This window comes from Arvicanthis niloticus, chromosome 15, assembly GCF_011762505.2.
Source record: "Arvicanthis niloticus isolate mArvNil1 chromosome 15, mArvNil1.pat.X, whole genome shotgun sequence".
NCBI lineage: Eukaryota > Metazoa > Chordata > Mammalia > Rodentia > Muridae > Arvicanthis > Arvicanthis niloticus.
The window spans coordinates 9,878,243-9,905,048 of record NC_047672.1 but is presented as its reverse complement, the minus strand read 5'-3'; the positions used below and the strand labels follow the sequence as shown (position 1 = coordinate 9,905,048).

General features: G+C 47.2%; 1 protein-coding gene across 3 annotated transcripts in view; it reads left to right on the top strand.

Moving 5' to 3' along the window:
- Wipf3 (WAS/WASL interacting protein family member 3) overlaps positions 1–26,806 on the top strand; it is a 74,196-nt gene that overhangs the window by 40,552 nt on the left and 6,838 nt on the right. Inside the window, exons 3-8 of one of the 3 annotated variants that reach the window (XM_076913319.1) lie at positions 8,712–8,844; positions 11,073–11,207; positions 12,357–13,124; positions 15,502–15,624; positions 16,618–16,719; positions 26,354–26,430. In XM_076913319.1, the coding sequence (XP_076769434.1) occupies positions 8,712–8,844; positions 11,073–11,207; positions 12,357–13,124; positions 15,502–15,624; positions 16,618–16,719; positions 26,354–26,430 (1,338 nt within the window). The other 2 variants (XM_076913320.1, XM_076913321.1) reach the window with 2 other exon arrangements.

Here is a 26,806-nt window from a genome sequence, read left to right as displayed (position 1 = left end):
GCATAGGGTTGCTCTGCACTTTCCATCCAGTGTTTACAGTCCCCACCCCCACCCCCGAACTCCCATCCCTTCCCCACGCCAAGGCGTTTGATGCTCTTACCAGACAATTCTTGGAGCCAGCACTCAGCCTTGACCATCTTTCTGGCACTGGTAGAGCCCTAGGACTTAGCTCCTGTGGCTGCAACCTTCTCTGAAGCAGTGCTCTCCCTCCCTGAGCCTTCCCTTTTTCTTATGATGCCTCTTACCTCCGCGCTCACATTGCTTGTGAAGCAACATCCACCCCCTGGTCCCAGGCCAGAGGACGATTGTTCCAACTGTAGGCCTGCCTTGCATTTCTTGGGTGATGTCATTATGGAAGGGCTGAACAGCTTGGTATTAAGAGAGTCGGAGCTTCCCTGGGCTTATCTCTCCAAAGGTTCTGTGCTTCCAGGAAGTATCGTCTGGATCATGTCTGGGCCTCACTTCAACACTGGACTTTGTGTCCACAATTATTATATTGCCAATTCAGGTTGTTCAAAGGTCCCTGAAATGGGTTAAGACACACAGAGGCCTCAAGATAATACCTGGAATTCATGAACAGAGAGAGGGAGCCAGGTCTCTGTGGAAGCTTCGGTATTTCACAAGAAAGAAAAAGGGGCCACAAATAGCCTTGAACTTTGGTTTTGGATGAGTGGAGAAAGAAACACCCTACCAGAAGGAGAAATGTTGGAGTAGTGAGCAGGGTTGAAGATCATAGAATTTGCAAATTATCCACGGGGCCATGTTTCTCTTTGGCAGTATTTATGACATAAAGCTCCCAGGTTTAAAAAAGAAAAAAGAAAAAAAAAAAAAAGAGGCACACCAGTACATTCAACCAGGCTGGTGGGGGGTTGGAGGCTGCTGAGAGGTCTGTGGCTGTGCAGAGCTGGAATGTTACAGGTGGAAAGCAAACTGTCTCTCCTCCTTTAGTCGCTTCAGGCCATTATTTGTTTTCCACCGCTGTGTTTGCCTTAACATTCTTGTGGCTACCAGGTAAAATGCTTTGGCGGGAAATGCAAACAGATCCCTAGTTTCCAACAACTCAAAGGCTTAGTTAAAAGGTCATCAGACAGTCCCAGAAGCCTCTCTACCCTGCTGTGACTCACTAACGCCTGGCTCCCTCCCCCATGTCTTTGAAAGATGCCTTGACTTATGGTTTTCTTAGTTCTGCTATTATAAGAACGTTGTGACACTGTTGCCACTTTGGACTGTGGCATTTGGGGTGACCTTATCTGTGTTCTAGAGCCATGGCCACTCATGTCTGGCTCCAGAATAAACTCTAATTCTCTTTGAGGTAGGAGCCAGTTTTGAACTGACATCCTTAGAGGAGACAGGAAGCACTGCCCACTGCACAGGTGCTGGTCACAGCATGGGCTGTTCATTAGCTTTAGACTCTCAGCCCAGGGAAGTCTGGTTTTCTTAATAGTTATTAAATTATCCTTCCAGATCCATAACATAGGGTTTTAAATAAAATTTTTTCAAAATTTAAAATTTACTCCTAAATCCCAGGAATGTTGGCACATAGAAAAAGAGTGATTTCAAATTGAATTTGTGTTTCTGGGGGCAAAAAGCCAAACCAAACCAAACCAAACCACACAAACAAACAGAAAAACCACCACCCCACCCCACCCCCAACCAAAACAACAGCAACAACAACAACAACAACAACAACAAAAAAAAAACCCAGATCATCAACAACAGCTTAGGAATATGTCTTAGACAGTGTTCTATTGCTGTGAAGAGACACCATGACCTAGGCAACTCTTACGAAATCAAGCATTTAATTGAGGTTGGCTTACAGTTTCAGAGGTCTGTTACCATTATGGTGGGTATCGTGGTAGTGTTCATGCAGACAGGCCCTGGAGCAGTAGCTGAGAGCTAGCTACATCCTGGTCTGGAGGCAAAGAAGCAGAGAAAACCACGTCCTGGTTCTGGCTTTTGAAACCTCAGCCCCACCCCTGATCCCTCAGTGAAGTATTTCCTCCAACAAGGCCATACCTCCTAACCTTTCTAATCCTTTCAAATAGTGCCATTGTCTGATGAAGAGCATTGAAATATATGAGGCTACGGGGTCCATTCTCAGCCAAACAACCACATGTAAAGAGATTGGATTTCCAACCAAAACGTACAGCCATTGTCACTGATTGATAAGTGAATTCATAAAAGGTCCCAGGGCTCGAGGGTCAAGAGAAAAGCCCTCAGTTACTAATGTGCTATCTACACTAATGTGCTGTGTGACCTCATCTAGAAATGCTGCTGTTCCTGCTGCTATTTGGGTGAACATGGGAGCTCAGGCAGGGGCATGAATGTTTTATTCTGTATGAGACAGAAGGCCACCTCAGGTATGTGTGGAGGGACATGATCTGGGTGGCAGGTGCTCTGTTGAAGGTAGGAATGCTGTTCTAGGAACACAGAGCCTTCCAGGATCCCGTGGCACCTTGGAAGAGTGCCAAAAGGCAAGTATTAAAAAGATCAAAGTGATAGGTCAGGTCAGGATCTGGAGGGAAGCTCCTGGTAAGACGGGAAACCTAGGCTAGTCCCTAAGGGCTCTGTGCTATAGGGGATTTTGAGCTGATCCAGAAGAGCAGTTCAGAGACAGAAAACAATTTTACGGAGGAAAGTGGCATGGTAAACGAACGGCATGCCCCTTGAAAAGGTCAAGCTGGCTGCTATGTGGAGGAGGGCAGGACACCAAGCATGAGAGCTTGCTTTATGACACAGCCCCAAGAGGACAATGTAGGAGTTTGTGAAGGAATGGGGCAGGGAAAGAAGACGAGAGTGCCCATCTAAACATCAGAGTTACACCATTGCCTGAGATAACCTTTTATGGTGTAACAAATAGGCCTGGCTTCACCCGTATCCTGCAGCACCAGCGAGCCCCACCCCACCCCCCATCCTGTCTCCAAGCGAGAAGCGCGCCAGTACGCTTCTGCGCATGTCTTCATGCAGCCTTGGTGTGGATATGCAGCTTTCACAGAGGTTAGACAGGCCATTGATTCTTTCTGCTCATGAATTTGAATTACAATTTGGAATTCTAAAAATGAAACATAAGACTGTATGGCAAAAACGCCTCGTTCTTGAACAGCATGACTTAGGTACCATTTGGAGTGCAGAGAACATTGTGTCAGGCCTGATGGGGGAGAGTGGGTCGCCACCCCTCCTCCACAGGATATTTCAGTCTCTCTCCTGGATTCAAAGTTCCCTGTGTTCTTCTACACAAAAAGCACAGCAGCAGGTGGGAGGCTATTCTAGCTGTCCTTGTGATCCAGCCTTGGCAATAAACTACGGAAAGCCACTGAGACCTATCTGCCCACAAGTCTGAGGATGCTGCGGTAGCCTAAGAGCGGAGGTAATGTGCAGGTCCCACGTGCCAGGGAGCCTGTGTACCCCTTTTCAGTTTCACAGCCATAAAGAAAAAGAATAAATCTGACATCTGCAGGAAGGTGAACGGAACTGGAATTGTTGTGCTAAGAGGGGGGTAGGAGCAGATACAGAAACACCAATAATCACGATTTCGTTCAGATGCAGGACTTAGATTTAAATATGCACATGCATGTGAGGGAGGGTCAAGAAACTACAGAGGACTTCCTCAGAAGGAGGTAGAAACGTTAAGGGAAGGGGAAGAGGAAAAAGGAAGCAGCGAATGAGGGAATGAGGCGTTGCCTGTGGCCTGGGAGCCGAGAGGCGGGGCGACAGGGAGGAGCCATAGGAGATGGACATGTCAGAATTAAACCCATTGCTTTAGATGCTCCAAAAACCAACAAAAAAAGGGACTGGGTTTAGATCATCTTTGAAAGAAGTACCTGGCTTGGTTTTCGTCAACCACTGGCCTTTTTTCTCCTTCATACATGAATACATTTTATTTTGATCAAATTCAGCCCTCACTCCCCTAAGCTTTTCTCCAGCCTGTCCTACCCCATCTTCCCTTCAGTATCATGTCCTTCCACACTGGATAGATAGATAGATAGATAGATAGATAGATAGATAGATAGATAGAGATAGAGAGATAGATAGATAGATAGATAGATTGATTGATTACTGTTTGAATCCAATTAGTATAACCCAAATGTAGGTGAGTGTAGGGCTATCCTTTTTAGCTTGGGAACCTATCCCCACTTCTGAGAAATCTGACTTTCTTTTTCTGGTACCCTAGACTACCTGTAGCTTCTCAATCAGGAGTGAGGCTGTGTGCACTTCAAACACACACATACACACACACACACACACACACACACACACACACACATCATGCATGCCAGAATACTGACTAGATTGATCTTGAAATCGTCTCGTGTAGCATCCACAACTGTAGAGAGTTCATGAATGTAGCGGCCCATCACATCTGGAAGACCGTTTGACAGTGGGCCTCTGGGAGCTCTGGCCCTTAGAATCTTTCCGTTCTCTGTGAGACATTTGCTGAGCTTTGGGAGGAGTGTGTGATGCTGGCTCGCTGCCCTTTGATCTCTGTCGTCCCCTCAGTAAACCTCCATCCACTCAGAAAGAAGCTTCTCAGGTACTGACTACACCTCCAGAAGATCTGGATTCAATTCCCAGCATCTACAGAACCTCTCACAGCTATTTGTAACTCCAGTTCCAGAGGATCTGACATGCCCTTCTGGTCTCCTCAGATACTAGGCACATATTTGGTCTACAAACTTGCTGGCAGATACATAAAATACCCATGCACATAAAATGAAATTAAAAAAAATTAACACATATTCTTAAAGAAGCAGCTTTTCAAATGAGAGGAGAGAGAACCAGCGATGTTGGTGTCAACCTTACTCACAGAAGACTGTTACGCAGAGGCCAGATGGCAGAGGGAAGCAAGGAGGTGCAGCATAGGACACTTCTGATCTAGACTGTCACTCCCTCCCCAGATAACAACTGCAGCTCTGCTGCTTCATTTACTGACCCAGCAAGGGGACACAAATGGCTTTTATAATGTATCCAGACCAGAGCAGCCACATCTCCAACTCTGTGCTACCCTTGGCTCTGCGTTGCTGTCATTTGATTTTGGTATTTCTAATCTGCTTATTGGCTTACCTCTGGCGTTCAGCCTCTTTATCCCAAGGGAAAGGCTCATGTCTCTGTCTTTTGCATGATTTCACGTCCTTTTCAGTTCCTCGATGACTTCTTTTGAGTCTTACAGTAGCAAACTACACAAACTAGGGTTTTGTGTGGAAAACAGATTTTTGTTCTCAACACATTGTTATCAGGAAGAGACCAGGGTAGTCTTCACAGAGATGTCACGATGGGTGTTACAGACAATTTTGGAGCTTGTTTTCCACAGGCAAAATGTCCAGAGTTGCTTCCTTTCCCATGCTTATGATTTTGGTAAAGTTGCCAATGACGAGGATTGGCACAGAGGAAAACACTCAGTGGATATTTAGGAACTCTCTCTTTCTGCTTCATTATCCCATCACCATGGTAACAAGAATTCTTAGGGTTGTAGGTTTTTTGTTTTTTGTTTTTTTTTTTTTTTTAAACCACTATGGTTGGAAGATTGACAAATATTGTAGCTTAAGTAGAAATGGCTGTCTTTGTGTAATATAATCTTCACATATGAATGAATGCGTCCTTTCCTCTGAAACCCACTAAGTCTAAATATATATGGCTTTGCTTTTTTTTTTTTTTCCCCCAGAAGTCAGCAATTCTTCCTTGGCCTGCCTGGCAGACAAGATTGGCAGGTGCCTTATGATGGCAGGTGCAGGAGAGCCCTCTAGTGGGAAATTGTCAGGGCAAACTCAGGATCAGGAGAGAGTCAAGAGAGAGGGAATATTCACCAGTGAGGTAGAGAATGTGTTCATTTGTCAATCTGTCATGTAAAAGCCACCAGGCACATTCTGAAGCATGTGTTAATAACTAGCAGTTAAGATAATGACTTCGATGCACCATTCTCCATGGCCCTCACCTCAAACATCTGCAGTGGGCAAAATCAGAGAGTAAGGATGTCTTCAGGCAGTAAAAGAAATCGAGGGGCTGGAGAGAGATGGTTTAGCAGTTAAGAGCACCGGCTCATATTCCAGAAGGCCCTGGCTTGATTCCCAGCACCTACACAGTAGGTCACAACCCCTTGTAACTCCAGTTTCAGAGGATATAGCACCCCCTTCTGACCTCTGAGGGTACCAGGTAAGCATATGACACATACACGCACATGCAGGCAAAACACCCATACACATAAAATAAAATTTTAAAAACTTGAGTCTGAAGCTGGCGAGATGAGCCTTCTCTGAGAAGCAGTGGGGAATAGAGACCTCTCACTGCATGAGTGCTTCGCAAACAACGTTATAAACCTCCCCCACTTCCTCAAAACCAGCATCTAAAGAGGACTTCTTTTGCTGTTTGTCCTGTAGTTAGACAATTAGAGAACACTCCTTGCCCCGCGTCACTAGCCAGCCATCATGCACACCTGAAATCATAAAGTAGATTTTACGAGAACAGCTGTATCCCTCTTGCCTTGGGTCCTGATGCTTTTACTCATTCGGTTTTACATGACTTTTACTTTAATGTCTTTTACAGTCTATTTTAAAACCATGTTGCGTAAGAAATAACCCTGTTGTACAAGTATCATAAAAGCACTTGAGTGATGTCTAATGTACTGGAGGACTTAGACTGGAGCCCCTGGGCCACAGCTCTGTTACTGACCATCGTCAATAAGCCTCTCCTAAAGGTTCACAAGGTGTGTTTCCAGGCAACATGAATCCAGCGTTAGCGTTTATGCCTTTCAAACTTGTTGAGGGTGTAAGTCAAGCCGGAGTCACCGGTGGAAACATTTAGCCCAGAACACAGAGTCTGCAGGGCTCCACAGCCCAGGAGTTTCTATCAGGCGATCTAATCTTTTTCTTTTCTGCATTGGATTAGATCCCTTAGTTATAAACCCAGAATCACAATATATGTTGGTGTCCAATTAAGGAAAGAAATCTTGGAGTAATTTAACCAAGAGCAAGCCAGCCAGCGTCTCTCTCCTGTCTCTAATCTGTGGTGTAAGCCTGAATTGGTGCCTGCCTCAATGCTGTCTTGTAAATCTGTGTGTGTTTCTGTGCGTGTGTGTGTGTGTGTCTTCATATACGTGTACGTGTGTATGTGTGTGTGTATGTCCTTTTAACAAAAGGTTTTTGTTCTTTATTACTGAACAGCACAAAAGTATCATATGAAGAAGGAATGGGAGATCCCTTACAGAAATCTTTAGCATGGTTTTACAAGGGATGAATCTTTATTTACTCCACCAGCTAACAAACAGACAAATGCTATAAAGCCATGTTCATATGTTGGTATATGTTGCTTCCACTGCTTATGGCAGATGTTTATTGTATGACTTTGCCATCGATTATGGTAACATACATGCATGCATGAATCACTCATGGGTCAGGGGTATGGAAGAGTACATAACAAGATTAAAGCTATGCCTTAGCTTAGGCTGTAAAAATTTATCAAATGAGGGCAGGAGGGCTGGAGAGATGGCTCAGTGGTTAAGAGCACTGACTGCTCTTCCAGAGGTCCTGAGTTCAATTCTCAGCAACCACATGGTGCCTCAACCATCTGTAATGGAATTTGGTGTCATCTTCAGGTGTGTCTGAAGACAGCTCCAGTGTGTACTCATATAAATAAAATAAATCTAAAAAAAAAAAATCATCACATGGGAAACCCAACGCAGGTTAGGTGGCTTCTTTTGTTGCTGTCTTAAAGGTAGGTTAAAAAGACAGGTCGAGTCCACAGTAGGATAGCAGTGACCTCAGGGTGTATTAATAACTGTGGGTCAGCCAAAGCTCCAGTCTCTTAGAATGTATGACAGAGTTTGTAATGTTGCGTCACCCCACTTTTCTGACTAGAACAAGGATTTTCAAAGCCCAATGCCCCATCAGGTACTGTGTGAGGCTTCACATCTTCCCAGAAGCCTGATTTTCCTGGTCCCCAGTGGTCCTTCCTCTCTGTGACCATCAGTGGATGTTCAGTCACGTGCCGTGATACAGAGGAATTAGCTCCTTGCAGGGTATGCCTGTGTCCCTGGCACAAGTGTATGTTCAGGAGAATTCACACAGTGTCTTACACCAATCGGATCCAATTCAATCATTCATTCACTCACTAATCATTCAATCACCAAAAAAATGGAGTATATATAGTCACTAAAATACACTGTGACCCCTGACTCCCTGTCCTCCTGACTCTCTGACTCTTGAGAACCCCATTTCTCTTGAGCTTCCTAGTTCTCCACTGGGCTCCATACATGGGTCATTATACCACCCAGAAAGCCAGCTCCCAGAGCCTGAACCCACTGCAGCTAAAATCCACAGTGGCCTACAATAGGTCCATTCAGAATCTGGGAGCAGTCAGGGATGCAAAATGGAAGGCCAGGTATGTGAAAGGGATCTGATTTGGCCTTGAGACCACCAGGGCTTTATGCTCAAGATGGGCCCCTGTATAGTCCATGTAATACAGAGTCCATTTGATGTCCCAGGGAGAGAAGTATGGGCATGACCTGAGATTGTAGATACTGGTATAGTGTTCTTGGCCTTAGAAATGGGGCAGGAAAAGCAGAACTCCCATAGGAGAGAGAGATAGATGCAGCTGATGGGGCATTTTGTTTCTCTGCAAATGCTATGGGATTTTTTGTTGTTGTTGTTGTTTGGGGTTTTTTTTGTTTTTTTTTTTTTGTTTTTTTTTTTTATAACAGTTAATCTCCAATTCCCTTGCAGATCAGCACAGACATCCCCAGCTTAAGGAAGACAGAGCTGAAAGGTCGGAGTGCACTCTTGGCTGATATCCAGCAAGGAAAACGCCTACGAAAAGTCACCCAGATCAATGACCGCAGTGCCCCACAAATCGAGAGTAAGTGAGCAGCTCAGTGCAGCCTTCAGGGAGCCCAGGATGGGGATACGTAGGGTGTGGTCAGACTCAACACTAGCTGGTCTGCATTGTGACCCATGCACTCTCAAACCATCTCAGACCTGCTTCAGGGACAGGCCACTAGGCGAGAGATTCAGACCCTCCTTTCTGCAAGGCCACAGGTGGTAGAGCCTGCAGTATCTTTCATTACATTTTTATAACAAAACAACAACAAAACCTGCTTGTGGTAAGTATCCTTTTCAAATTGTGATAAAATACACATAGCAAATTTCACCATTTTTAACTGTCCCATTGAGTGTCATCAGAGACATTCACAATGCTATTGCTATGTGAATGTAATATGAAAATTATGCAAATGAAAAAACCTTCTTTTTTTTTTTTTGTTTGGTCAAGATTCCAAAACATTAATATGTTATATCCAGAAACATTTTGTATTATGATTTCATATATTTCAAAATTATGGCAATTCTCAAAAATAGTCCTATTACTAGTTATTGTGCCTCAGTAATCTATAACTACATGTATTAGGGCATAAACACACACATTTTAAAGAATTATCTTTATTCTCTTTAGTTATGTGTAGGTGTGTGTGTGTGTGTGTGCACATGCGTACAAACATGTACATACCCACCTGTACATATGTACATGTGAGTTCAGGTGCCTGCAGAGGCCAGAGGCGCCAGATCCTCCAGAGCTGGTGTTTCAGCAGGTTATCAGCTGCTCAATGTAGGTGCTCAGAACTGAATTCAGGTCTTCTGGAAGAGCAGTGTATGCTCTTAACAGCTGAGCCATCTCTCTAGTCCCAAAGATGGACACATTTAAAAAGAAACCTTTTCAGCACTGATTATAATGAGGATCCATTTCTGATTGGACTCATTGTCTAATTGGTTAAACTCAGTTAGCAGACTGATACATATTGTTGTCATACCTACTGCCTAATCACACTGACAGGTACTGTATATAATATTCAGAGTAATCTGACCACTCATCCAACAGTGGGCACCGCACCCTGATTGCACATGTTACCCTTCGCTTGGGTCTCAGGTACTTTTCTATTGCTATTATAAAACACCATGATGAAGACAAGTCCTAGAAGGAAAGGTTGACTTGGGCTTCCGGTTCCAGAGAGAGGAGAGGCCGTGCTGGCAGAGTGGAGACACGGCAGATGGAGCTGGACACTGTGAGCTGAGATCTTCAGCCACAATGAAGAAGCAGGGAGCGAACTGGACATGGCCAGAGTCTTTAAACTCCCAAAGCCCACCTCCAGTGACATACTTCCTCCAACAAAGCCACTCCCCTCCTGTCTTAGTCAGGGTTTCTATTCCTGCACAATCATCATGACCACAAAGCAAGTTGGGGAGGAAAGGGTTTATTCAGCTTACACTTCCACATTGCTGTTCATCACCAAAGGAAGTCAAGACTGGACTTCAAGCAGGTCAGGAAGCAGGAGCTGATGCAGAGGCCATGGAGGGATGTTACTTACTGGCTTGCTTCCCCTGGCTCTGTATATAATATTCAGAGTAATCTGACCACTCATCCAACAGTGGGCACCATGCCCTGATTGCACATGTTACCCTTCGCTTGAGTCTCAGGTACTTTTCTATTCATTCAGCTTGCTTTCTTATATTACTCAAGACTCCCACTCACAAGGGACCCACCTCCTTTGATCACTAATTGAGAAAATGCCTTACAGCTGTATCTCATGGAGGCATTTCCTCAACTGAAGCTCCTTTCTCTGTGATAACTCCAGCTTGTGTCAAGTTGACACAAAACCAGCCAGTACACCTTCTAATCCTCTCCAAACAGTGCCATCACCTGGGGATCAGTGTTCAGATACCTGAGACCTCATTCAAACCAGGAATTCTTGTCTAAGTTGAGTGTCTTCTGAGTGTCTATGGTTGGTAACCACTGTATATGGGAAGCAGGGGTACTGATGCCACATGTCTGGACATTCTGATCCACAAATAAAAAAATATGAAGTTAAAATGTCTGAGTGAGTTAAGCTTGGACTTTGTGGGGGATGGGAGGGTGTCTAGGCCTTTCTATGTCAAGCTGAGTTTTCTAATTTGAGCCATAGATGGTCCTTACTTTTGTAGGATTAGACTGGTGGCTTAGGCATAAGAACACACACAGTGAAAATGGTGGCACTGGGCTAGAGTGGGTAAGGCCTGCTGGTACTTCCTACTCATCTTCCTGCCTCTTCTCTCCAGGTTCAAAAGGAACCAGCAAAGAGGGAGGAGCTGCTGGCAGCAATACCCGAGGAGGAACCACGCCCCCTGCCCTGGGAGATCTCTTTGCTGGTGGCTTTCCTGTGTTGAGACCAGCAGGCCAGAGGGATGTGGCAGGTAAGGAAGGATCCAACCTGGTGGCCTGGTGGCCTGGTGGCCTGGTGGCCTGGTGGCCGTCTTTCTTCATGCCCCCCCCCCCAACATGTGGAATGCATGGTTCATAAGTAGTTACATAGCAAGAAGATGTACATTTGAGAACTTTAATCCTGGAAACTCCCAAATCCCAGACTTGCTCTCTGGGAATCGTCTTAAAACCTCATCTATTTAAATTGCATCATCATAACTGGAGAATGACCTGTTTAGCAAAGGTGTCATGTTAGACAGAGTGCCATTCATAACAGATGAGACAATGATGCTGTGGACCCACCAGCCTGTGTTGAGTTGTAACCAATCTCCATCTCCGTATCAGTTAGACACTGCTGGGTAGCCAAATGAAAAAAATGTAGGAGCTTTAAACGCCTGCTTATTTAGACTGCCATTCTGTCTGCTAACAATTTAGGATAGTCTGTCTTACTTAGGCTCCTTAGCATCTGCACACAGCTGCAAATTGGAGAGGTGGCTTTCTTCCCCTCTCTCCAGGGCCCCAGCTGGAACAACTGGACTGACAGTCCTCAGAGCCACATGATCTACAAGTCTGCCGCAGGCCACCTAGGGCTTGTGTTGGGTATCCAGAGAGAAGTAAGATGTGCATAGTCTCTAGAGACAGCTAATTTAGAAGTCCACCAAGTGTTACTTCCTGCTTCTTCCTCTAGGTTAGTCACAGCAAGGGACAAGCCCAGCTGGGACAGGGAGTTAACTTCATCTCTTGACAGAACACACAAAAATGACACCAGAGGGCCTGATCCGGTCACTGAGACCATTAGCAGGCCATAGCATTAGTGAGCATTCAGTGTCTTTTTAAATTGTTGTATTAAAAATTGGCCAAATACACTGCTGCTGTAAGAGGGAGAAAGGGGTGTTTTGTTTGTTATTGCCTTGGAGAGGACAGATCCAGCTGAGGGGGTGCTTGTGGCTGCTCCGTGTGTGTGTGTGTGTGTGTGTGTGTGTGTGTGTGTGTGTGTGTGTGTGTAGCCTCATGGTGGGCCTGCACAGTCTACTCCTCAGCTGCAGGGACATCAGGCTTGTGAGTCTTGTGTATCGCCCAGTCACCTGGGTTTTTTCCCTTCCCACATTGCAGGTCTAATCTAGAATGTGTTTCACTTCCAGGTGGCAAGACCGGACAGGGCCCTGGTTCCCGAGCGCCTTCTCCCCGGCTACCCACCAAAGCCATCAGCGGCCCCCTTCCAGCCCCTGCATCTCCCAGGCTAGGCAATGCCTCAGAGACGCACAGCTCTGCCAGGCCCGCCCCTCCTCGCCCCAGTGTGCCTGCCCCACCGCCTCCCACTCCACCCCCACCCCCGCCTCCGCCTCCACCTCCGCCCCTGCCCCCGTCCTCCCCCATCAAAGCCCCGTTGGTGTCCCCACCTGTCCCTCCAACCAAGGGGACTCCATCTGTGGTGCCACCCCCTATACCCTGCGCACCTCCTCTTCCGCCTCCTCCCCCGACTCCGCCCCCGCTGCCCCCAGCCTCAGCGCTCAGTGACAAAGCAGTGAGGCCCCAACTAGCCCCGCTGCACCTGCCACCCATCCCACCCCCGCTCCCTCTCCTCCCACCCTGTGGGTACCCGGGACTCCACTCAGAGCCCAACAACCCTGCACAGGAGGTGCGTGAACCTCCAGCTCCTCCACCGCCGCCGCCACCGCCACCACCACCACCACCACCACCACCACCGCTCCCCATCTATGCCTCTAGCTCCCCTAGGGCCGCTGCGGCCCCGCCCCCTTTGCCAGGCTCAAACAACAGCGGCAACGAGACTCCTCCCCCGCTGCCCCCCAAATCCCCCAGCTTCCAGGTGCAGAAGGCCTTGCCCACACCTCCAGGTGCTCCCGGCCCTGGCCCTCAGGTTATCCTGCAGAAGAAGCGGCGAGGCCCAGGTAAAGCAGCCTCCTCTGAGCCATGTGCACACCGTGGCAAGGTTCAAATCCAGTTTCCATGAGAACACTAAAACCTGGCCCTTTTGTGGGACCTTACTGTTTGTTTCGAGATGAAAGGCACTGTTGAGGGAGGCTGGGAGCCCTATCTTAGATCCCACAGACCGGACGTTGATCCGCTTGACATTGCTAGCTGCCTGTCATGGGGCAACCTCTTAGCCTCTCTGTGCTTTCTTGTCTGTCAAATGGGGTGACAGGCAGACGTTTCTCTCTCACAGTATGTAGAATACTTGACACCAGTCTGGATTTAGCAACAGTGAGGGCTGGAGACGTGGTGTTTATTCAGTCTGGCTCAGGACCTCCCCCCTGGGTTAGATACAGCCAGTTTCCAGAAGTAGATCTCTGGTTTAGTTACCTGAGTGACGCCTGTCTGGCTTCCAGCTGCAGTGACAGCCACTGGAACACAGTCTGTATTCTGTAGATTCTCCAGCCCACTCAAGAAAACAGGCTTGTGTATTGAGCCAAAGTAAGGATATGTCTTTCCCAGAGAGGATTGTGAATGAAGCACACACTGTATTGGAGAAGAGCATGCAAGGGCTACGTGCAGCAGAAACCACTGCAGCCATACTCCTGTGCATGCATGCATACATGCAGAAACACTCAGCACATGCCCAGGCTGATGAACACATATCTGCACACATGTGTTCACACAGGTACACTGATAATACATGTCACTCACACATACCGGTCCATCTCTCACACACATACTACTTATACCATATACATACATGTGCACACATATACAGGTCCATCCATCATATCCATACACAGTATACACTACATATCTATGCATGTACACATTGCACATAGCAAATATACACATATATGTGCTCCACACATACACGTGCCCTACATGTACATGTACATGTACACATAACATTAAACGCATATACATATATCACATGCACACCACATGTCTGCACACTACATACATACATTCAGGCGCATGTGCAGTTTCTTGGGATCTGTAGGTACCTGAATTCAAATGCTAGGTTCCCCATCCACCCCTGTTTAAGGGGGGCTGCTTAAGCGGCTATTTTCTAAATAGTGCCGCCTTTCACATAAGATTGCTAAGTGAGGGCCTGCATGTGTCTTGTAGTGCATGACTTATTTCCTAGTCCCTTGTGGAGTCCCATCCAGTGGAGAAGCAGAGCCTTATTCCCCCCACCTCCTGCAGCAGGCTTGGGGGGGGGGGGGCAGCATGGTACCTAGGGAGGGGAAAGGGGGAAGGGGGAGGATGGAGGCTGGGAGGGACAAAGGAGGCTGGGACTGGGAAGGAGGCAGGAATTGAGGAAGGAGGCTGGTGGAGGAGGGGGTGACATAGGGATTGAGAAAGGAAGCTGGGAGGGGAAGGAGGCTGAGGGGGGAAGGAGGCTTGGAAGCCCTGAGGGTAGGGCAGAGGCTGGATAGTGTGAACAGGCATATGTGTCACCTGAACCTCTGTTCCCCCATCCAGACTCCAAGCCCCTTATCTGGTCTTTCTCTTTGTGACTTTGGATGTCTACAAAGTGAGGGTACCCTTGCTTCAGCCCAACATGGGGGTGAAAGAAGAGGTTGTTTGTCATCCACCGACAGGAACTGCCTGTGGGGCCGTTAGCCTTCAGAGGAGCAGTGAGCCCTGTCAGGGTCACCGAGGAAATGGACAGCATTAGCACACCCTACTGAGGCGCCAGGGGGTGGGTTAGGGACACCTCAGGGGGCAGCAAGCAAAACACTGTAGAGGACAGAGAAAGCCTGTCACCTCGGAGACTAACCTGGGAAGGGGTGAGGAAGGAGGTTGGTGTGAGATGGACCCTGCCAGGCAAAAGATTTTACGCAGGCTGGATGGAGAAGCAAGGCTTGTAGCGTGAGGAGAATGAGTGTGGGCAGAGTGCAGGACAGGAACACCCTCTGAAGGTCCTTCTTCTGACCTCACTGGGCCTGTAGGTCTTCCTTCCAGTTCCTATCACTCTGCAGTGTGTCCCTTCCCAGGGCTGTGCCATCTGACCATGAGGCTTATGACATCACTGATAGTATAGTGGCAGCTAAGGTTGGCACATTTCCTGTGTTGTGCACTATAACTTATTTAATCTTTTGACCATGCTGGGAAATGCTTGCTGCTATTATTCCCATTGTGTAGATGAACAAACTGAGGTACAAAGAGGTATGCAACTTGTGCCAGTTGAGGAAGCTGTAACTCAATCAGAAACAGGTTGGCTCCGGTTGTTGTCCTCCTACTTATCACGCATTGTTGCAGGAGTTAACCATCTAACCTCGAACATAAAGTTAAAATCTGCTGTCCCACTTCTGTATCTCAATGGCTGTCCTCTTCTCTATTAAGGAACCAGTGGGGGGAAGCTAAACCCACCTCCAGCCCCACCTGCAAGATCGCCCACCACAGAGCTTTCTAGCAAAAGCCAGCAACCTGGAGGCCAGCTACGGAATGGAAGCCAGCACATGATTGGTAAGGACCCCACTTGAAGTGAAGGCTTCCTGCCCCCCAAAGACAGGACGAGAGCTCCCTGCCCACCCAAGTGGGGTGGACAGCTGGCCAGCTTCCCCTGCTGTCACTGTAGTATCTGTTTCTCAGTGAGCAGTAAAGAGAGAAACACAGAACGGCCTTCAGGATGTGTGGAATGGGGCTTTTCCCTCTGAGTCGTGTGGATGGGTCTTGGAGCCACTCTAGCCGTGTGACTCAGACAGTGTGACTCAGACAGAGGAAGGGAAGACATCAGGCACTAAGACCGTGTGTGCACGTTTTGCACATCGCCATGGAGGGTTAATCTATAAGCCTACAAGACCAGAGTGGCTTGGAGAAAGGGAAGGATGAGTTGACTTCTTGACAGGCAGGAGGAAGACTAAAAAAAAGAGAGTGGAAGAAAGACACTTAGGGTCCTCAGACCTTCCACATCCCTTCTGTGTGCTCAACTACTGTCAGATCAGAAAGGAGACGGTCAGTCAAGAAGGGGGCAGGGCCACTTCCCTCTTCACCAGAGCCCCAGGATAGAACCTTTGGGAAGCCCAGATCTCACACTGGACACAGCCAAGCTGACATGTCTCCTTCCCCTCAAATCCCTCCTTTAGGTACGCAGTAGGCACCCTTACTGAAAGCTAGTTCCACGTTCTTAGTTCCACATTCTTTGCTAGGTTCGTCCCCCTGCCTGGAGCCCTTTTCTGTCTGTTCAGTGGCTCCCTTCGGTGGGCAGAGGGTCTCGGGCATGGCGACGGGGAATGGCTGCACTTGGCCTCTGCTGCATCCCCTTGTCCAGCCAGGAACGCTTGAAAAGCAGGTGGACTCTTGGAGAGATAACCCTGCCATCAAAACCCTTGCATAGAGCAGGCAAGCGGCAAGCAGGGTATCCAGCCAGAGTGACCTGTGTGCCTCTGAAGACAGTCACGCTTGGGTCACAGTGGTAATCTAAGTAAACTCCAATTCCCATGTTTCTCACATGTACAGATGACTTCGAGTCTAAATTCACGTTCCACTCCATGGAAGACTTTCCCCCTCCTGACGAATACAAACCATGTCAGAAGATTTACCCCAGCAAGGTCCCCAGAAGTAAGTACTACTGAACCGAGACCCTCCACAAGACAAGGCACCTGCAGACAGCAGTGTGACTTTACTGTCCCTTAGCAAGGATGCTGAGTGTGCAGACTGCCATAAGCTTAAGGAGATGTATTTGTCCTGATACCTAATGGTTCACTGAAAGATGTCTATAGAATGCCAGAGTTCACTGATGTCCCCATGGAAATGCTGGATGAGCCATGCATCCTTCTCTCCTCGGGGCCTTTGGCCAGGAGACTTGACACCCAAACAACAGAGAAACGGGACGTGGGCTCTTTGCATTCAAAGATGAAGAAGAATCTCATCAGGTTCTGGTGAACTACAGATGGAAAATGATCAGAGGCCAGTGGTTCTCAACCTTGCGTAAACGTGACAATGATCCAACAGCCTTTCTAACTCCTGCAGATAGTCAAGAGTGAGAAGCAGCTGTCAGAGTTTCTGAAAGCTACCCACTAGCTCCGGTGCGCAGCTAAAGTAGAGCTGCCTAGCCCCAGGGGCTCTTCCTCCTAACTTCACTATACAGGCAGGCTCCAAAAGGCACCTTCACTTACTTTGTCCAGTGTTGAGAGGAGGAGGCTGGATGGATGCCACTCAGAGCCAAAATGTCAGGAAAGCCAAAGAACATAGGGTTGGGAGATGGCTGCACAGGGATTCTACAGCTATGTCAGTCCTGTGCAGAACTAAGTCAGTCAGTATGGCAGAAGGCAGGAGATGACAGAAGCAGCAACATGAGGTTGAGGTGTTCTTATCCCACCACCAAAGTGGGGCCTAAGTCCAACTTGTCTGTACACGCAGAAGGAAAATTACATGTTTAAGGCTGGCCCCCAACCAGAGTCCAGGAACAACAGTCTCGTGTACCTGTCCCTGCAGAGAGCCTGGCAAAGTCCCTTCCATGGGGCTCAGCTCCCTGGGAGCAGAGCGGGGAATGTCTCTTCTCAATACAGGGAAGCTGCCAGTGTCTCAGCATCAACACAACTCTCTCTGCTGGCTGTGCTCACTGTAGACAGAGAAGCCTGGTGTGCCCTGTGAATAGAAATGAGAGAGCTGTCAAGGCTCTCTGAAAGCCAAGCCTTCTCAAGGTGCTGATGGACAGGGAAATCCAGCTGTGGGTGGAAGTGGGCACCTGTCTGCCTAGCATTGCTTTGCAGGGCAGTAGATGCACATGAACTGGCAGATAGCAGCAGGTACAGCATGAACATCAGATGCCACAGAGAGAAGCCAGGTGCCCAGGCTCACGTCACACGCTGTAATGGATGGATATCTTAGTTACAGTCTCTATTGCTGATGGAACCCCAGGACTAAAAAATCAACTTGGAAAAAAAAAAAGGGTTTGTTTCATTTACACTTCCAGGAAGCTGTCCATCACTGAAGGAAGTCAGAGCAGAAACTCAGGCAGGCCAGGAGCCTGGAAGCAAGAACTGATTCAGGTCATGGAGGAATGCTGCTTCTTGCCTTGCTCTTCCTGGCTTGCTCAGACTGCTTTCTTAGAGAACCCAGAGCCATCAGTCAAGGGATAACACCACCCAGAATGGACTAAGCCCTCTCTCATGGATCACTAATTAAGGAAATTCCCTAGAGGCTTGCTTAGAGCTCAGTCTTACAGAGGCATTTCCTCAATCCAGGCTTCCTCCTCTCAGATGACTCTAGCTTGTGTCAGTTGACATAAAATTAGCCAGGACAGATGAGTGGAATTTTTCTGAGCACACCTCAGTTAACTGGTGTGAGGTTTGGGATTTGGCCATTGAGGGGGCCATGTAGGGCATGGGCAGGGTCATGAGATCCCCTGGGAGAAAGCCACAATTCCATTTGGGCAGGAAAACATCCAGGCCAGGGACAGTACGGACAAGGAGACCATGATAGGTCAAGTGTATGTCCCAGTGTGCCTGGCTCTGGTGAGGCCCTGCAGGCGGCATAGGGCTCAAACTTGAAAAGTCAGTACATAGCAGCTATGAGCCCATGCTTGCAGAGCCACCATGTAAAGTGTGCACAGGTCTGAGTGTCTTCCTCTTAAAGAAAGACAGGGTAGGACTCAGATGTCAATCTGTTTCAAGGGCAAGTTCTCAGTGACTTCAGACCTCCTAGGCCCCACTGCTTAAAGGACCTACCACCTCCAGGAGCGCCACAAAGCCTTTTACATAAGGGCCCTTGGAGACATTCCAAATCCAAACCAGAGGCCCATCAGTCCCTCGCACTGGTTAGGCTCCAAGGAACTTTAATGTTCAAATGAAACCATGGAATGTAAATATCCATAGCCTAGTAATTGAAAATAACCAAGAGTTGTAAACAGCTAATGAACTGATCAATGAAGTTGGGTATAGATGCACTGCGAGACACAGTTCAACCCTCAAAAGGAGTCAGTGCTGAGACACACAACCTGGATGGACTTAACCTCACTGTGCTCAGTAACAGGAACCATTCCCAAGACCACATTCCACCAATATGAAATGTCAAACATGAGCAAGACCACAGAGGTGGTTAGAACAGTGTCTGATAGGGACTGGGGCATGGGAAATGAGAGTGACAGCTGATTGGTCTGGGGTTTCCTTTTAGGGTGATGAAAAATTCCGCAGCCAGCTACTGATCATGGTTTACGAAGGGGTGCTATGGCCTTCGTATCCACTGGGAGAAACCAGAGATTTAGACCCAACTCAAATTTCGATTAAATAAATTTATTCTTTGTTGAGGCTTGGTCTATTGCTATGTATTGTAAAGCTAAACGCAGCCCCCTTCCACCCCCCCCCAAGATCTGGTTGCCCCAGAGAAGAGATAGTCCACACATGGACCCAAGTAACTCTATGTGACCTTGCTCCCAAGTTATTTCTGATTGGTGGATAAAGATGCCTACAGCTAATAGCTGGGCAGGATTGAGATAAGTAGGGCTTGGTGTTCCAGGCCTTGGGGTTGGAGGAGACCACAAGGAGAGAAAGAAGGTAGAGAGAGGAGAAAGATGCCATGGGTTAGAAGTCAAGAAAACATGGCCGGCCAATTAGAGTTAAGAGCAGCCCAGATGAAACATAGGAAAAACTCAGGTTATCGACAGGAAAGTAGATTCTAACAGCATAGAGGGTAGATATCTGCTCAGTTCTAGTGCTGATTAAGGCTTATTGTAAATAATAAAAGTTGTGTCTCTTTTATCCAGGAACTGAATGGTCAAAGGCAGGGTAGAAGCCCTGGATTGGGACACACACACACACACAAACACACACACACACACACAGAGAGAGAGAGAGAGAGAGAGAGAGAGAGAATTCTTACAGCTAGTAAAAGGACAGCAGCCTTGGAGCCAATACAGCAAGCTGTGTGGAAGGTGGGGTTAGGGTTGGGTTTTAAGGCAGACATCAGAAAGGCGTGTGTTACATCTATCCATGGAATCCATAGCTGGCGGGTGAAATTGTTTTACTTCCTTCAGTTGTTTCTTACTTTCCCACTATAAAGTAATAAAAGGCCATCCCATCCCTTCCCTTTCCCACAGCAATAAGCAGGCTGTGCAAAGGCAGCTGCCATACCTCACAGCCCTGCAGGTCACTGGGATGGCCCAGGCATTCTAGGGTAAAGGTCAACGGCCCTTAAGGGATCCCTGGCTCCATATAAGTTTCTTTAGTCAACACAGGACCTAGGTAATCATCACTCAGGTCTGAGCACTCTAGCAACTGGGGTGGGTAGCGCAGTTTATTTCTAGGCACAATGTGGTCAGGTTAAGGCTGGCTGCCATGTATCACATGCACACGGCACACACACACACGCACGCACGCACGCACGCACGCACGCACGCACACAATCTCACTAACAATGAATTTCATTTTACCAATGTGTATTCAAGTGACAAAAACAAAACAACCCAAAAACTTTATCAGTTCGAATTTTTTAGGACAACACTTAGCTCACACATGCTTATTGTCACCAAAGCAGGAGAAAGGCCATTGTTACGTGACCAAATACTTGCCCACCAAATGCTCTCACCCACTAGAGAGATTTAGACTGGTGAGTGCCGCACATACCCATAAGAGCCACACCATGGTGGAGGAGGGGAGGGGAAAGGCCACACGTGCTGTGCCCCATCTTAGCCCCATGTCCCCAGTAAATCCACCACAGTCAGTTCAGTGGGAAAGTGACGGTTTGCCACCAGAGCTGTGCTCACTTCCTGATGGCTCCTTTTAAAGGAATTGTCAATCTCAAGAAAAATAAAACTGTAGCATGAAAGCCCCCAGCTACACCAAGTTTTTAAGTGTTGGCCCCGTCAGTGTGATCACACTGCTACACCAAATTTGAGGAAGAGTCTCGCCTTGCGGAACCAAGACTCCACCACACACCTTAAGAAATAGCCCTAGGCCTCCTCCTACCAGAGCCCCTGACAACCACCATTAAACTTTTTCCTGTATGATTTTGAACACTGTAAATAGCTGGTATCGGTCGAAGCATATGCTATTTGGTTTTTGTTGCTGGTTTATTTCACTTTGCAGAATATCCCAAGGTTCACCTGTGGTAGACTGTCTGTCCTTTAATAGTCTTGGCCAATAGCCATACATGTGTGTGCATGTATCATATATCACATTCGTTTATCCATTCATGCACTGTCAGACATTTGGGTTGCTTCCGCATTTTAGCAACTGAGAATAATACAACACACGGGTGTTCAGAGGTCTCTCCATGACTGTGTTTCACTTGGTTTCCATATACGTATCCCAAAGTACAATGTTAAGTCCTAAGGAAATTCTGTTTGTAATTGTTGGAGGGACCACCATGCTGGGCTCTATAGCAGTCCAATCAGCTTTCACCTTTACCATCTGTACACAGTGGTTTGCATCTTTCCACATCCTCTGTTAGCATTTTGTCTAAGCTCCACCCCACAGTTACCTAGCAACAGCCAGGTATGCTCTGCCCCACAGTTACCTGGCAATAGCCAGGTATGCCTAACTAAAGCTCAAAGGGGCTGCTTGCCCCCTCCTCTCTCTCTTGTTTTCTTGCTCTTGCTCTGTCCTCTTGTCCCTACCCCCCACACCCGCATCTCTCCACATGCTCATGGTGGACCTCTTCCTTTCTTCTCTCTCTCTCTCTCTCTCTCTCTCTCTCTCTCTCTCTCTCTCTCTCTCTTCCTCCTTTCTCTCTATTTCTCTGTCTCTGCCTTTTTCTGCCTCTACTACCCTCTCAACTCCCCTCCCCATGCCCTGAATAAACTCTATTCTATACTGTACCATCCTGTGGCTGTCCCTTCAGAGAAGGGATGCCTCGCACAGGCCCACAGAGGCACCCCTTTCCCCCATACCTGACTATACATCCACCAAACATATCCCTGCCTCTCTATCTTTTTATAAACACATCACTCACCACAACTGTCTTCACATTTCAATATTTTCTTCTTCCGTATTGTCATGGCCACTGCAGGGAGTGCAGTATGCTGGTTCACTCTTGACCAACTTTTATTCTAGAGGTATTGTTGATACAACTACCCAATGATTTCTATAAGCTGTGGAACTTCCCACCACACTGCTATAACCACAGCACCAAGGGGTTCATTTTACGGAAATCAAAGGCTTGTCTGTCCCAAGAGTGTGATCCTAAGTAGAAAAAGCACACGGCCACTGGTCACATCTAGTTCCACCTTTGTGGTAACAATGGGGGCAGGTCCCTTGCCAATCGTTCGTGTAGTTGACCACGCCCTTACTGGACTGGCTTCCAGCAGTCCAGGCCTTGCCCCACGATGCTCTCTTTTCTGGGTATGCTCTGCTCCTGAGAGATCACAGGGACACTGCTCTGCCTTTGTGTTTGTCTCACTTCCCTCCAGCCCCTGAGTTCCTGACCCCATATGTAGCTTCTCTCCAGTTCTCCCTCCCGTGTAAGGACCTCCATGTCACATATTGTCTTAAGAGTAGTCTAGTACCCCCCACCCCTTCCCCTGTACCCAGACTGCTCCTCCATGCCCCATGGTCCCATGAAAGGCATCAGTCATCTTGGATTTCTGTCTCTCTTCTACTGCCCCGCTCACCTTACTGGGAAGCTCTCTGTCATCTAGCTTTGAGATGTCCCCGGAATGATCTTTCTTACCTCCTCTCCCTCTCCCATCCTGGCTAAGCCACTTAGCTGTCTAGCCAGATCCACTGCCTCGCACTTCATCTGAGTCCTCTAGAGCCCAAGTGCAGCCCTGCTGCCTCTGCTAAAGAAAAAAAAAAAAAAACCTCCCATTTTGCCCCAAATCAGTTAGAAATTTTCATCATAACTACAGGACCCGTATGTATGTCCCTTCCCCTCCCATCTCTTTTCTCTAATTGGCCCAGCAACAGCTTTGTAGAGTGTTCCAAGCACACCCCTGCCTCTGTTCTTTCTCTGCCATTGTTCCTTCTGTATGGGACACTTTTCCAGGATACCCATATCACTCCCTCACCATTTTCTCTGGACCCTTGAGCCTAACAGACGGATCTTCTCACAGTTACGAAAGCTGAGAAACCCAAAGTCCAGGTACTAGTCAGCTGAGTCTGTTTCTAGGTAGGAGTCTTTCTTCTTTGCAGAGGGGCCTACCCTCATAACCATCACCTCAAGGGCTCCCTGCTGCCCCGCCACAGGCTCCATGACCAAACACTGTCGTGTTGAGTGTTAAGCATGTGAGATTTGGAGTCTATTCAGACTATGAGTAGCTTATCAAAGAAGGCCTGTTCAAACAACAGCTCTTTCTGCCCAGGTACCTAAAAGTTTCTTCATGCCATATTTTGTCTCCAAGTACCTTCCTGCTGACCCTTGTTTCCTATCTCAGTATGTGAGAGGCCTGAATGACAAGGAAATGCATGAGCTTTATCCACTGGCCTGTCGCTGGCTCCCAGAATGGAGCCAACTACACAAGCACTAAATAATTGTTGAATTAAAAAAAATGTAAACTATCCAGTCATATGTTCCTTCAGAGTGAAAAACTTGGAAATAGCACCAAGTTCCAACCATGTGATTAAATTAATTATAACAGAGTCACATGCTAGAACTCTTATGGCCATTAAAAGAGTATATTGAATATTCAGTGACACAATAATTGTCATGCTGCTATGTCAGTAAAAACAGCCCAAGCAAGACTACACAAAAAGAACATTAAAAACACTTTATAAAAATGAATTGAATTTTGTATTATATAGTAAGGGAGAATTTGAGTGTAGAAGTGCACAAAAAGGTTAAATGTGGGGAAATTCTGCATGCCTTTCATTATTTTTCTTTACTATTCTGTCCAGGTTTTTATAATAAATGTATATTGAATATATAAAAATGTATATTGTTCAATATACAAAATGTATATTGTATAAAATATATATCGAATGTGTATATTGTTCGCTTTGCTGCCAAGGCTTAAACAGTGTTGGCCCCTGACTGACAGGTCTGATCTGCATAGGAGCCACCTTTTCCCAAATAGAGTTAACACTTCGCAGTGATTGCTCTCCAAGGCTGGTGTTAGCACATCTGAGACTCTGCCTTAATGGCCATCCAGGTTTGTGAACCCTTTCTGCCCAAGTCCTACCTTGTCATCTTTCCATTGCCTGTAAATGGATTTTACTCCTAGTATGAAAGTATAGCTGTGTTTAGGAAAGGTAACAAGGCACTCTTGGTTTCCACGTGACAAAAAGTTGGTTAGAAGCCGTCAGGGGCTCCGTGGTCCAAGCTCAGCTAATCCTTAAGCCCATGGTCCCTCTGCCTTTTATCCACAGCCATGTCCACGACTGAGACAGAAGATGGCAGTATATGGCTCTCTGTACAACGGAGACATGGGATGAGGAAGAGGGGTGAAATGCATTTATCTCATATTATAAGCTACAGAAGCAAATGTGGAAACTCTGTCATTCCACAGGATCTGAGTTTCTGCCCATCTGTGTGGAGACAGCAGGTGGCAAGTGCAGCGTTTACAGAGTGACCCCAGAGAGGCTGGTGGTACCTCATAGGGGAAAATCACCCTAAGCTGCTTTATCTGTCCAGGGCATCCTGACTATCCCCAAGGATGTCCTAGCCACTCACTTACAACAGCAGTGAAGTTTTTCTTGCAGCCAGACATGGTGTTTGCCCTCCTTTTTGACAGAGAAACTAATCTTCCTCCAGCCTATGTGTTCTGATCAGCCTGTGGAAGCTGATGGAACTGCCTACCCATGAAGCCTATGTTACCACACATTAGTGTTCATATGGGGGCAGATGTTGTTCCCAGAGGCCATTGTTCCCAGAGTCCTTTGTGGTAATTATCAGTAGGCCAGCGCTTAGGCAAGGTGCTGAGTGAGTAACACTGACTGATGTGGCAAGGGTCCCGCAGTGCAAGGTCACACACATGAGGAATACAAGTTTAACTAAAATGTTAGTAACGGCCTGCCTGTGGAATCTATGGCCAGTGAGAGGTTTGTCTGAGGCATACGTAAAGCTAAGGACCACAATCTGCAAGGTTTCTCTCCCATGTGGAAGTACACCAAGGGCTGCCTGTCAGTGTCTTGGTTACTTTTTACTCAACTAGCTGAAAAGCTAACATTCTCTCTGTGATTTGTTCCAAAACATCTTTATTCTTGAACAAATGCAGTCCTTGGTTTGGACCTTGGTTAGTGTTTTGTGGGTTTCAGAGCACTTTGTGATGGTTCATTGAAAATTGTGCCTTACCTGCGAGACTGCTATGGTGCCAAATATGTAAGACTGTAGAGCGCTTCAAAAGTGTTGGAGATTTTTTAAAATAGTAATTCTAACACCCAAGAGGGAAATTTGCTTCTTATAGTTTTTTTTTAATGGATTTTAAAAGCCTGGATTTTTCTTGTCATACAATTTCACCCCACAAAATCATCTTCACGAACGTTCAAGCTGCTGCTTGCTGCTCCCTAATGTCAGTCACCCTAAAGCTCCCAGCATCTAGAACCTTTTGTCAGAGACCATAACCATGTTGCTTTTTAAGTGGCTCAGAAATGCAGATTATAGGGTGCATTGTGAGACACTTAGGCAGTGGAATCCCTAGTCCCTGACAGCAGCAAGACAAAGAAAGGACAGGTGGCAGGGGCTTCCAGCCAAACACCTCAGAGGAAAAGACACCAGGAGGTGAGGTCCTGAAGCTCTGACTGAAAGGAAATCTTGGGAGCACCTGGAGATGTGTGACTTTAAAACTCCAGTAAATAGTCTTTTTTAAAATATCAGAATTGAATGTGGAACATGCAGAATAAGTGGTATTTGAGGTCCCCCTCCCCATTATCTTCTAAATTCTTTTAATTCTTAACTATGGCATTCTGTCCTGTGCAACTTGTACAACACTGAAGGCCAATACATCTCAGAGACATAGTTGGAGCTTCATTAAATGGAATCGTGTCAACTGTTAGTAATGTTTCTCCATTTTAGCAGACCCTGCACGGTACTTGGCTTGTCTCAATGACAGACAGAGAAGTGTGCCCGGAGGCCTGGTTCATGTCAGTCAGGAAGGCCTTCTCACACACCACTGCCTGTGGCTCCCTGAGCCCACTGCGTGTGACACAGAAGACGGGTGGAAACACACAGCCCAGGGCCAGAAGGCAGAAGGTTTCAGGCTGGGCTCAGGTTGCCTGGAGATCCTCTGCCGGTATTCTGAGTGCTGGCTTAGGAGAAGTGTCTCCACAGGGTACAGAGGCCCTGGGCCAATAGATGGTGAGATCACTCTTGTTTCTCTCAGGCCGTACACCTGGTTCCTGGCTCCAAGCTGAGGCAGCTGGGCAGAGCTCTGATGACATCAAAACCAGAAATTCTCAGGTAACACCTCCCTGGGCCCTGAATATAGAGCCTGGAATTCTCTAGGATTCTCTGCCTGGGGGTCATGACCCCTTTGGGATCATGTCAGATAGCCTGCAGATCCGATATGTATTTACATTATGATTCATAACAGTAGTGAAATTAAAGTTATGAAGTAGCAACAAGATAATTTTATGTTTGGGGGTGTGGCACCACAACAAGAGGAAGTGTTTGAAAGGGTCTCAGCATTGGGAAGGTCAAGGACCACCGCTCTGCAGGGATTTCTTCTCTGTAGAAGCCTTCCTCTCTGACTCCGCTTCCCTAAGAAGGGCATTTGGTGTACCCAGAATGATACCTACAGTTTCACACTCTGCCCTGTGGTAGGGGCTTTCCTTAG